The sequence below is a fragment of the Dipodomys ordii genome, unplaced genomic scaffold (assembly GCF_000151885.1).
Source record: "Dipodomys ordii isolate 6190 unplaced genomic scaffold, Dord_2.0 Scaffold1, whole genome shotgun sequence".
Classification (NCBI taxonomy): domain Eukaryota; kingdom Metazoa; phylum Chordata; class Mammalia; order Rodentia; family Heteromyidae; genus Dipodomys; species Dipodomys ordii.
Window position 1 is genome coordinate 49,345,468 of NW_012267217.1, and position 13,691 is coordinate 49,359,158.

The 13,691-nt window shown below is 35.7% G+C and overlaps 1 protein-coding gene across 1 annotated transcript in view; it reads right to left on the reverse strand.

The window, feature by feature from the left end:
- Abca12 (ATP-binding cassette, sub-family A (ABC1), member 12) overlaps positions 1–13,691 on the reverse strand; it is a 192,608-nt gene that overhangs the window by 44,105 nt on the left and 134,812 nt on the right. Inside the window, exons 20-26 of the mRNA XM_013017562.1 lie at positions 12,998–13,177; positions 12,132–12,447; positions 9,501–9,615; positions 2,786–3,115; positions 1,015–1,084; positions 799–933; positions 230–385 (exon numbers count right to left, since the gene is read on the reverse strand). Coding sequence (XP_012873016.1) covers positions 230–385; positions 799–933; positions 1,015–1,084; positions 2,786–3,115; positions 9,501–9,615; positions 12,132–12,447; positions 12,998–13,177 — 1,302 coding nt within the window. The remainder of the gene's footprint in view (positions 1–229; positions 386–798; positions 934–1,014; positions 1,085–2,785; positions 3,116–9,500; positions 9,616–12,131; positions 12,448–12,997; positions 13,178–13,691) is intronic.

The window sequence follows — 13,691 nt, forward strand, 5'->3', positions numbered from 1 at the left end:
ATTAACACCATATGCTAACCCACTGAGCTAATGAGCCCAGAAAAAAAGAGCCACAATTCAATACCCATAAGAACCTAAACACATATGTGTAGACATACTCACCCGTGACTAAGAGGATGATAATTTTGCCATTTAGAAAAGCATAATTAAAAAAGAAAAGCATAATTAAAACTACTAGTCACCCAGTTTTACACCATTTCTCTTACAGTAATGCATGTGGTGGACCTACTTGTCTTACTGGAAGATGGGTTGGTGTTCTGCATCATGATGTTAGTAAACATGAGGCCATTGCTTTTCTCATGCTTCACCTCTGCGCACCCAAACCGCTCTTTCCAATAGGAAGGAAGGACTGGAAAATACCATGGAGCTGCCATACCATACGTCCCTGTAGTAAGGCCGATTAAGAATGATGATGATTGACTTTTCATTTGAAGCACTAGAAACTAAACAATAGGATACTACATATGGTTATGGAAATCATTCTCCTGAGAATTGGGAGACTTGAGTTTTGCTTTATAACATCTACTCCCTAGTTGAAAAGATGGATTGACCTGACACTATTCAAGGCTTCTTAATTTACTCCATCTTTTAAAGGATTATCAGAGAAAAAAAGTGACAATTTATTCATCTGAAATTTTTGATTCATTTTAGGATTTTAGTATTTCTCTTTTTTTTGAGAGTATAGATGGTCTATCAATTATTAGAACATATATGTTCTGATATTAAAACCAGTTTGGTTAACAGAGATGACAACCATAAAACAAAAATAATATCTACCTGTAGAAAACATGTTCATACCTGGGAAAACATTCCTGACATACCAAGCAATAAGGAAATAAATGAAAGAATCAGCTAGGATGAAACAGCACAGCCAACCAAATGAGGTGGTATCACCCCGGACCGGGGAGCTATACATGTTTTCCCACTGAAGACCTAAAGATTAGACACAGATAGTTATTTTTCCCTGACACATTTATAAATGATAAAACTGAGTTTTAAAGAAAGTGAGCCTACCAACGCCTTGTTCTTCATATCGTGCAATGTATTGGCTTGCGTAGCTGAACGCTGTTGGGGACAGCAGGCTCTGGGGAGAAAAAAATGAACAGCAGTGATACTTCTATCAGATTTCACACCTTACACCCAGAGTGATCTTAAAATACTTTCAATTCTGGACATATAGATTAAATTGAGGCTCACTTTCTAAGTGTATTAAAAAAAAAACAAAAAACAACTGAGCTCCCTTTCCAAGCATGACACAATTCAGAGAAAAAAAAAATACAACACAGTAAAAAAAAAAAAAGAATAAAAGGAAATGGGATACCAAAAGATACAGCTAGAAAATTAGGACCTGGAAAATATTTGTGAAAAATCCAAAACATACTGGGCTAGAGGCATGGCTCAGTGGTAAAGTGCTTGCCTAGAGAGCACTAGGTCCTAAGTTCAAACTCCAGTACCACCCAAAAAAGAGAAGTGGCCTATAACATCTATTTAAACTCACTGGTTGAGGCCCAAAGAAACATAGGTCCCATGGTTTCCCTTATTTGCAATATCTAGTATATGTATGAGTCAAGCGGAAAAGGTCAGATAATGTGATGTCAGGAAAATGAACCCTTAGACATGTATTTTAATGTTTTTTCTTTCATGCATGTGTTTCTAACGCATTTATAAGACTATCTCTTTGTTGCTTTGTATGTCCCTCCCCCACAGTATAACCCCTGCTTTCACTATATTTGATGTCAGTATAACTTGTGGAGGAGAGGGGGAAAAAACAGTTGTTTAAGGATACAGGTGGACCTGATGCAACACGAGAAGTATAAGTTGTCATGTCCAAAACGAGCTTTACAAGGTCAGTCAGGGGGGGGGGAGGGGGGGAGGAGAAGGGTTGGGATTGGGGGGGAGGGGGGAGGCTGGGAAGGGATGTGAAGGGTAAACCAAAGGAGGAGGCTGCAATGCTTGGTAATAAATGTACGCATTATCCTGCCCATGTAATTGTAACCCCTCTGTACAGTATGTTCACAAATAAAAAATAAATAAATAAATTAAAAAAAAATAAACTCACTGGATGTTGTTCAGCAATCTATAACATAGTAAATTACAAAATAACAGTATGAAGCCTAAATGTAAATGAAAACATTAAGGGTAGAAGATGATTTCCCTTTATAAACTTATTTTGGTTAATAAGAAATTTTATGAATGAAAATATACTAAAATATCAATGGATTGGAAATTGATAGTTGCCACAAATTCCAAACTTAGTTTTTGTTTAACTCTAAGTAGTCAGTGCTGGATAAAAGTTATTTATCACAACTTTTATCCATAAAGAGCAATGTTTGCTCTTATAATGATGTTTGCTTCTGTTCCTTAAATTTTAGAGGTGATAATCCTTAATTTAATGCTTGTGAATGAAAAGGTAAAAAAGAACTCAAAGTCACACATGTATATATCAACAGCATACATGCTGTTAACATTACTCCTATAAATTATTTTATTTCATAAATGCTATGAGCATCATTCATATATTAGAATAGTTCTCATGCCTGAAATTCTAGGATTTCATAGTAATTGGGCCAGAAAAAAATTTAGAATTTGCAATGTTCTCTAAAACATTGTATGCTTTATTTTAACTGCTCCTTCTTCAAAAAATGGTTAATGTCCTCACTTGTTATGGCTTATTTTGCTACCACCAAGCTTTTACAAGTGAACTTTCAGTTTGAAATTCTTAGAACAAAAAGTGGAGGGGGGGAGTCTATTCATTACCCATTGGCCATCCCCACAGAGGACTTACCATGAACACCTTTATCACATAACTTAATTCATCCTCAATTGTAACCATAACAATAAATGGAAAGAAGGCAATGACGTAGATGAGGCTTCCAATCAGAGCGGCAATGTTCGTGTTGTTGAAGAAGACACTGATAAGGTAACTCATGGCAATGACAGAAAAGCTATAGTCCGAAAAATACAGGAACAAAATGAACCCATTTGTCTTAGGAAGAATATTGCCAAACTTGAGTATGACAATGAGGATTGCGATGGTAACCAGTAAAAATCCAACACTCTCTATAAGCCAGGCAAAGAAATGGCTACAGGAGTTCACGCCCATCATCTTCATGTACTGCAGGAGGAAGACAGTATTAGATGCTTCTTAAACTGGTCAAATCTTAAGTAATAACCATTTTGTATCATGATAAAATTTCTAAGAATTTCCATATACATGGAAGTAGGTATTCTAATGTTTTATAGATGTATGTATGCATGTATGTATATATGTATCTATCTATCCATCTATCTATCTACCTACCTATTTATCTATCTCATTAGACTATATAGACTATATGTAAATATATAGTATAAATACATATATATCAATATTTGTCCATGTGTGCTGTGTGAAAAAAATTACAATAGCAGACCATTTTTGTTTATATGCTCCTAGAGTGGTGCCTCAAACTAACAAATGATTTAGTGAAGTGCCCTTTTAAGAAAAACATTACAGCTCTAGGTCTGGGTATAGAGCCTCGTGGCAGAGCCCTTGTTTAGCTATGTATAATTCAGTCCCTAGCATCATATGCATACACAGGTACAGGAACACATACACACACAAATGGCAATTCTATTTTTTAATTCATATATAACTGATGTCACCAGAATAAATTAATTTAAAATATATAATCAAATTTGTGGTGTCTCCTGCACAACTTTACAACATGAGCTTGACCTCTGTATAAGCGTGGCTTTTTCAAGCTGGAGAACAACTATGCATGGCTTATCTTCAAGTCCAATGTGGAGGTGAAGATAATAAAAGCCCACATTTAAAAAGCTTTTAATAAACATTAATGAACAACACAATGTTATCTACAAGTTGCTCAGAGAAATAGATTTGATCCCTTAGAACTTAAAACATGGCAACATGGCTGCTGTCAATGGGAACCTTTTGCCTTTAGCCCTGACTTTTCTAACCTTACCATTCACACGCACTCTACAATCAGTTTTACCAGCCTTCTTTTACAAAAAGACACTCAGACACTGGCAATGAACTCAGGTTATTTCTTTCAGGGGTATTCTTAGATAATTCAGCGATATCCACAGGGCCAATGTAGCTCACCATCAAGGTAGCAAAATAAAGCTACAAGATCTGATTGTGTTTAACTCAAAATATTCTGAATGACTCTACAGTCCTCTGTGTCTTGGTGGCTAGAGACTTGTTAATATGGTACTTTGGAGGAATCTGGATATCCTGGTTTCTAATTTCATGATACATAATCAATGTTCAGATTTATGAATCTAGTATTATATGTTTTAAAAAAGAACAAAAGAAATGCTTCACCAACAACTTTATGATCAGATCTATAAAACTATGTACATTAGCCAATATATTTATATACATATATATGCATATACATATATACATATATTATATATATGATTTTCAAATTTAACTTGCCTAGGAAAATAACAGTAGAGTATGCCCTGGATTCTTTGTTCTACAAGCCAAAGTAGCAGATTTTACTTGCTGGCTTTTCTTCTCTCTTTTTTTCCTTTCATTTCATTTCTTTCTTTTTTCCTTTTTTTTTTTTGTAACATCACATTCTGATAACTCCATTGCTCTGTTGTTAGCATTGGAGACAGCTACTTGACTGCCAATAGTCTAAGATGAGGGCCTCATGCTAATCACCAATAAGAAAGCCCATGACTTTTCCTCCCAACTTTGCCCTCTCTTTCATCTTCTTTTCTGGCTCTATGTTCTCCTCCTAGGTCCTGTTACATTGGCAGTTAAAGTCTCAACCAATGCTGCCATAGGAATAAGAGTATGGTTCAAAGTGAAAAACCTACACAAGGCACAAATTCACTCTGGAATGTTTCCCCTCATTGTAGGTTTGGTATTTTTGAAAATGAAATTACATTTTAGAGTTGAAAAAAATATATCTTAGTTCAGCAATTTTTGCCTTGTCCTTCACCCAGTTTAAGAAATTACTGTGTCATATTTGATGTCTATACTTCAGATACTTATTAATTCCAATATGGTTATAATGTGTTAGCTTTTTTATTTGCTTTTTATGCTATTTATATTTTGAGATTTTCAGACATGTTACAGGTACTTGAATATAATTAAATGGAGGAGATAAGGAACCCATGTAACCATTTCACTTAAATATATGTGGCTTCTACAAAGACCATCACCAAAACTGCATTAGATATCAGTAGAGGGTGGTCTCACTGCATTTCGTAAGGCAAAAATCAAACATCTAGAAGATACCAAGGCCATGAATTAAAGCTGATATCATACATGTCAGTGTTTTCCTTCCTTAATGATAGCTGCAGTATAAAATATCTTTATATCTAGAATGTTCTCCACATACAGACTTGCTAAAAGATAATTTGCAAGGTTGGAGATTAGGGACAAAGGTACTTATCACTGTGATTTTGAACTTTTGGAGACTCAAGTTGGAATTCTTATTTCTAAGAGATGATAAAAATTGAAGACTGATAATTCTGGGGTTTTGTTTGTTTTTACTGAGACAGGCTGAGTTAGGTGCTTTCAAAAGCATCCACCATTGAACATGCCAGGATGAAATGGCAGTGTTAAATTTTAGGATTTTATGCCATTGGAACAGCTGCTATTTATAAAGAGAAAGAGCAATGAAAGCATGTAAGTCATCCATGAACTATCCAGATTTGCTGCCAACTTTGTGGTAACTCACAAGACCTAACTTGTTCATGGAAGATCGCCCATCGAGAATGGCTGGCTGTACTTTCTCAGATGCCACCAGTTCCTCCTCAAAGTGACAGATGTCAGGTGCCAGCTTTGCAATCAAAGAGTCACTTTGTCCCAAACCTCCCAAACCTGCCAGCCAGAGCAATTCATCAATATCTGATAACTGGTTGCTCTAGGGAAACCCCTCTAGACTGTGGTCAAAGTAGGCTATCTATCAGAAACTTTCTATCAGGAAGTAATAAGAAAGTTTCTATGAGATTTGGTTGAATGAATGTGCATCCACTTTCATGAGACCCTTATGTACAGAGGTGGACATTAATAAGGGACTGGAACTTATAAATTCATTAATGAATTACAAATAGTTATAATTGTATATTTATGGCTTCATATATTAATAAATTTGTTTGACAGCAATGTCATTCAATAAGTATGTTAAGGATAAAATCATTGGGAATAGTGAAATGCATTTTCTGCATCAATTTTAAAACTATTGTTATTTTGGTAAGATAAAAAGGATATTGTGGTCACTACTGGGAACTTTCCAAATCCCTACCAGTGGCATGAATAACATATGTCAAGAAAGCATTAAAAAAATCCCATTTAATATGAAGTCCCAGAGGTCTAAAAGTTCTTGTATAATTCTTGGTAACAACTCACAGATAATCTGACCTGAGAAAAAATACGAATTCTGTCTCCGACTGAACAGAACCACTGAAGGCTCCAATAAGAAGACACTAGAAGAAGCTCACTTATAGGACATGAAAATAATAAAAAATGTTCTTCTCTGTGCATTATTAAATTAGCTTTAACATTTCAATTACTAAAAGCAAATAATACAGAATAAAACTCAAAGAAAAGTCTTTTTTCCAACAGTGCTTTTAACTATAAGCTTATTTTAAAAAATAAACTTGTTGGTCATTAGTACTTGTGTCAATTTCAAAGATAAAGGGATTCACCAGAGACATATCATAAAAAGGTGAAAGATTAGTAGCTTCATTGAAATAGCAACTAACTTGGGGTCCTTGACCAGATATTAGAAGACTTACAAAAAGAAAGAAACAGCATTATAATTTTCTTTATCTTTTGGTTTAATTTGAATTTAAATGAACTAAGAAGCAGGTAGTTTTGCATTTTAATTGAACATGAAGTAGTGGCACTAATAAATGATGTGATGGCTCTGGAATTTAAGAGATTGTCTATTATCAACTTCAAAATTCTTTTTTTAAAAAATTATTGTCAAGAAAATGTAAGATAGTGAGTACCAGTAAGTTCGTGTTGAGCTTACAATCTCAAAAGTCTTAAGCAAAAGTATCCATGATATGAAAAAGGATTAGTCATAAGTCAAGATCATTAAGCTGAAGGCCTAGATCTATTGTTAACTAGGTCCATAGTCTTCAGCAGGCTACCACCTCTCTGCTCCATGCTCAGTCTTTTCATCGCTGAAAAGAAGCGGGGGGGGGGCAGGGCAGGTAAGATGTGATCTGAATGCAGTGGAGAGATTCTGAGTAGAAGCATTGGGTTCATTCAACTTATGCCATATCTACTTCTCCCAGTTCACTTTACAAATATACCCCATTCCTTTGAGTTAAGGTACATGGATTTTAAGATGTGCCATTATTTTATGTGCTACCAAGAAAGAAAAACCTTGTCAAAAATTATTACAACCCATTAAATTCATCTTAATTTTTGGAACTTAAAAAAATAAAAATTCAAATATAACATACAAATAAAAAAAAGTATCTCCTTTATTTTGAGATATCTGGTGTTTGGAAATGTCATCTGAGTGAAATCTAGATAAAACAACTCAAAGAGCTTAAGAGATTGGACTTAAGTCTACTTAGAAATGGACACATTGATTTCAAGTTCAGTGATTTTTCTACCAGATTACTTCGAGTTGGGTTAAAATTTAATAGTAGATGCTATCCCAAAGAAGGTGTATAAAGCTACCAAATAAAAACTAGCTACTTGCTTAGCAAATATGAAGACCTGGGTTTAGTTCCCAGCACTGCAGTGTCTTTCATACAGAAATGAATGTAGTGTACTTTCAATGGAAAGAAACTTCATTATGACTTTGATATCTTTGGGTGGCATACATACACGCATACAGATACAATTATTTCTAACACAAAATATGCGTGTGAATAACATACAGGTATGTGTAGAACATACATTCATATGTCTAGGTTGCTGTCACAAATAATACTTTTTACCTTAAAATATCTATTTTAGATATGTATTTTTAAATAGAAAACACAAATCAGTTTCTGCAAGTTTTCTGCTTCAAAGTTTTCCTTTAATCTGTGAAGATTCACTTCTGAGTACCAGAAACCCCAGAGAGTTATGAGGTAGGGGTTTGTGACAAAATAGGATCTGGGATATGGATCCAAGATTCAAAATTGCAACCAGTAAACTACTGCGTAGTGTAATGAACATAGCAGATCTAAACCATTTGATGGGGTATACACCAAATTGTAACTGAAATTAAAAATTGTAACTGAAATTAAAAATATGAACTATTAAGACAGAAACCAGTTTCAAGTATAAACACACTAAGTGTAGCTTTACTAGTGGCTCTGTAATACCTGTAATACTAGCTTCTCAGAAGGCTGAGATCTGAGAATCTTGGTTTGAAGTCAGGACAGCAGACAAATCTGAGAGACTCTTATCTCTAATTAATCAGAAATACACAAAAGTGGACATGTGTCTCAAGTGAGAGAGCTCAGTGAGCAAAAAAAGCTAGTTGAGAGCAAAAGTTCAAGCCCTAGTACTGACAGAGGGTGGGAGAGAACGATGAGAGAGGAGAGAGAGAGAGAGAGGAAATAGGCTTACAATTCTACAAGCCTGAAACTGAACCAAAAATAGGAAGGTGTGATGTATGTCTTGTACAGAGTAATAACTAATTGCTTAGAAGCATTGGCAACATATGCCTGAAATGTACACACTGACTAAAATTACTTTAACCTCATTATTTCAGATTTCCAGCTATATCTTACAATAATTATTGTGTCTTGGTTTTGAAATGTTTCAACTTCCTTCCTATTCTGCAAATGAGCATAAGAATGGACTCATTACATGATCAGCAGATAAATTAATTTCTATTCCGATACAATCTAACAACTACATAATGCTTTATCATAAATTCTTCAAGGAGGTAACATATTTGGATTTGGGGTTAATGATAAGGTGCATGCCCAAGATAAGATCATGTTCCACACTCTAGATCCAGCTTTCAATAGTTATAATATTATTAACCTCATCACTAGCATAACATGAAATCTTCGATTCCATAACTTAGGAGTCACTGGGGAATAAAGGAGACGGTAATTGAAGAAGACAAAGTATACTAGAAAGAATGTTTTTCTCGAAAGCTCAAATCAGCCACAAGTCTATATCTTTGGTTATATCTATATCTTCATTTGAACTTGCTCAGTTACCATGCCAACAATTTCTGGCTTAATTGTTATTATTGCTGTTATTTAAACTTTCTTTGTTAGATCCTGTGTTCTATAGGTAATTTTCATAGGCAAAATTACTCGTGATTAAATTTGTACTCCCAGTTTATTCAAAGTTATTCAGAGTTTGTTTTTCAGAAGTACTGGTTAAATGACTTTTGTGTCACTTTACGAGCAAACAAAATAAAGCTGCCTTTGTGGTTTGTAAAATGTTTGTCTTCCTATCTAATCTACAAGGTATAGGTTAGGCATTCTGAGGTTGGTGAAAATCATAGTAATTAACTGTTCTTTGAATAGGACTTATTCATAACAAGGGAAGATTCCCAACATACCTCATGAAGCCGAAGGTCTTTCTCATAAACAAGCTTTTTTACAAAGGCAGCTATAAATACCACCCAGGCAACCATGAGCACAATTGGAAGAGAATAAGAGACACTGGTTAGGAAGCTGTAAGACAAAAACAGAAACAAAAGAATCCAGTGACTAACATGAATATCACCCTGGTAGACCACAATATGCAATGAATACCCTCCCACTTTTACTGAAATTATACTTCCAGTTGGAAATAAAGAATGACAATTGATATTACCCCATTACCTATGAAGTGGGTAGCTGACTTAACAATGGGCCCATCATTTTCTTACTGTCATGCTACAAGAGTAAAAACATAGTTCTGAACTATTGGATAATATTACTATATTAAGTGAAGTGCCAGGCACCAATGGCTCAAAGCTGTAATCCTAGCTACTCAATGGGCTGAGATCTGAGGATCATAGTTCAAAGCAAGCCTGGTAGGAAAGTACATGAGACCCTTATTTCTAATTAATCAGCAAAAAGCTTGAAGTGGAGCTGTGGCTCAAGTAGTAAAATGCTAGCCTTGAGCAAAAGAACTAAGGAACAGTGCCCAGACACTGAATTCGAGCCCCTGTACTGGCATAAACACACACACACACACACACATACACACACACACATACAATTCCATATTGTTTAGGGTGTGTCTAAATATATCCTGTGTGGGGAAATATTTATTATATAGCAATAATTGCAACATTTAAAACTCTTCCATCTAAACTAAATTCTTCCATAAAAGGCAGATTTAAAATGAAATGCTGGATTGTTTTCTCTAACTAAAAGCTTTATTCCAAAATTACAATATCGGATCCTAGGAAACTCACAGTTATTATTAAAGTAAATTTCCCAGAAAGAAATACAATGAAGTCCAAAACATTTGATTTAAAATGTAGGCAAAGAATTTGTTTGTTTTTCTGAAAAGGAAATGTTTCACAAATGGTATAGAAGTGTCTTTTCTTGGGTAATGTGTAAAAACCTAGAGGACCATCTCCTCAGGCTCCAAAGGTCTTCTTGTGTCTCTAGATCAGGATGCTTGAAAGTTCAAGTGCAGTGGTTCTCTGTGCTGACTGAACATCGGAAGCACTCGAAAAGCTTATTAAAACCCAGATTTCTGGACCCCATTCATCAACATCTGATTTTTTCATATCCAGGATAAGGCTGGAAATTTGCTTGCTAAACAACTTCCCCAAGGGCTGCTCTGCTAGTGGTCCAGGGAGTCATGATTCTGACAACTGCAGCCCTGGTATGGGCTAAGATAAAGTAGGAGTTGCTAATGGACCTCTACATTCAGCTGTTTTGCATGTTGGGTTCCACAAAAGTAAAGTCCCAAGGCCGTTGCTGTTGAATCCATCAGGCTAAAGAATTACTTCCAAGGTTCCCAAGGAAAACACAAGTATTAAGAGAACATGATGCCACTAACATCTATGATCACTTTAGCATGCTGAAATGCATCACTACCATAAAGCTGAGATGTTCAGGGGAGAGAACACTGATACTTAGGGACAAGATTGAGTACATATTCTTGGGAAGTTGGCATGGGATAGGCATTTGTAGAACATTTATTGAATGAATATTGTCTTGGACTAGGTCCATGCTTGATGTTGTTTCTGGCTTTAGAATTAAGCAAAGGCCCTCATTCATTAATAATAATGAGTCTTCTGTAATGTTTCTTCCAACTGGTGTGTGTTTTAAGCTTGGTCTACTTTTAATCAGAACATGCTGGATTTGTAATCAGAAGAAGCAATGCAATGTACTCTATATATGGCAAATATTTACCCATATGGATTTCAGTTTCATTTAGAGAGATGGACAGTTCATTATCCCATTTAACTTGTGAGTTTGTTGGGTAGAACAACACTGTATTTGAAAGAAGTTTGGATGTAACAAAGAGGTTATGTATGTATGTCAGCCTTATAATCACGTTCCCATAAAGAAGCAAAGTACTGTACTTATTCTTTAAAGAAACATCCAGGCATATACTATTTTAGCTTCTAAGTATATGGAAAAGACTAGCTGAATATTTTCCCTTGCATGCATAGGTTTGAAGAAATGAACAGAGGTGAGTTCTCACAAGAGTGGACTATAATCAAGGGACTGTCTTGAGGGGATGAAGAAAAGGAAGAGCCAGAGAGGGACTAAAGAGAGTGAATGAATCATATTGTGTTTCAGCCCAAGCCAACCCACTGAAAGCTATTAAAAATAGTGAAGGAGGAGGGATGGAGAAATGGCAAAGTAACAGAGCAGGGCTAGCTGAGCAATGGACAGTACGGTAATGTATGAAAAACCACAGTGAAACCACTTGTTCAATTAATATACACTAATAAAATAGTAGATCATTAAAAGGCTACAAGAGCCAGACACTAGGGACTCAGGCCTGTAATACTAACTACTCGAAGGCTGAGATCAGAGAACCATAGTGCAAAGACAGACAATGCAGGAGAGTCTGTGAGGCTCTTATCTCCAATTAATCACCAAAAAGCCAGAAGTGGAGCTGTGGCTCAAGTGGTAGAGCACTAGCCTTGAGAAAGAAAAAGCTCAAGGACAGCTCCCAGGCCCTGAGTTCAAGCCCCAGTATTCGTACAAAGGGTTTACAAGAGTCCCAGACTTACTTGTCTTTCATGAAGCAAGGATAAGGAATTGCTTGAACCTGAACAGCTATTTCTTGCGAGTTCCTTCCTGTTTGCAGTTCAATGATGGCTCGTTCAATACTATCTTGTAAATAAATGAAGGCCCTGCCATAGATCTGGTTGTGTGATGGAGAATTGTGTGGCCCTGGAGCCCAAATCTTGGTTCTGATGCTTCTTGTCGTCTGGGCGGTCTTCAGACTCATGCGGATGGTGTATTTTACGACAGGAGGAAGAAAGACATTTTCAGAGTCATGGCCTCTGTGCCAACTTCTGTTAGAAGGAAGCTTAAAAATAACACCTAAAAATAAAATATCAACAACAGCAGAAAGCTTATTTTATGGGTGACATTATTCATTGTTCAGAGGGCACCCATAAATGAAGCCAAATAGTCAATTGAGTTAGGAACTCAATAGCAGGTTCCGATTTCTGATTTATAGAAAAGATGGTTAATAGGAGGTATCAATCTCACAGGTTCCAGTTTGGAATTTAAAATATAATCTCAAACTAAGTGGCTAGATAAACTATGTCACGCCAATCCACTTATTAAGATTACAAAAACATCCTACTTTTAAATGAGTAATCTTGACTATGAGGATGGACTCAACTTCACCCTTTAACCATGTAATCCTTTTCATTCTTAATTTTAACTGATCAGTGAAATTAGACTTCTGTTGAAGGCTCCAGATACTTAACCAATATGTCTGGCTGACTATGTGAAAAGTTCTCACCTGTAAGAATTCTGAAAGGGGATTGACTATTTTTTTGAGTTCTAGATGAATGAAGTAAGAAAAGCATTTGGTCTATATTAACACAAAGTAAAGCTCAAACCCTGGGAGAACAGCACTCACTTCCAAAGAGTTCATTGTTTTTGTAGAGACTTGCTGCTTCTGTCTCCATTTCCTCTACTGTGTTGGCTCCCTGAATCCGGTCATAGAGTATACAAGAGGAAATATTTACAGTCAGGGAAGATAATGTATTAAGCTGATCAATGATGTCAATGTTGTTCTCTAATGTCAGTCTGAGGATGTCTAAGGAAGAAAGGCAAAAGAGAAAGACATACTATAATCTTTATTCTAGCAATTCTCAGAAAAAAATAGTCATTTTGGGGAAAATGTTAAACATTCATTTAGATTATAAACAATGAGATGCCATGAAATTTATTCTAAAAATACCCAGTCTCCTATCTGTTGGAAAATATTGCAAATATTCATTGAGAAGAATATGAGTTCATTAAAAATACAGAAAAACCCAAGTTGGAATAAAGAAACAGGGCAATTTAAAAGTCCATTGCCGGATGCCTGTGGCGGATGCCTTCAATACTACTTAGGAGGCTGAGACCTAAGAATTGCTATTTGAAGCCACCCTTGGCAGGTAAATCTGAGACTGTTAATCACTAATTAACCACCAAAAAAGCTGGAGGTGGAGCTATGGTTCAAGGTGTAGATTGTCAGCCTTCAGTAAAATAGCTCGAGGATGGTACCCAGATCCTGAGTTCAAGCCCTAGTACTAGTGGCACACACACAAAGAGTATATTGTTCTATA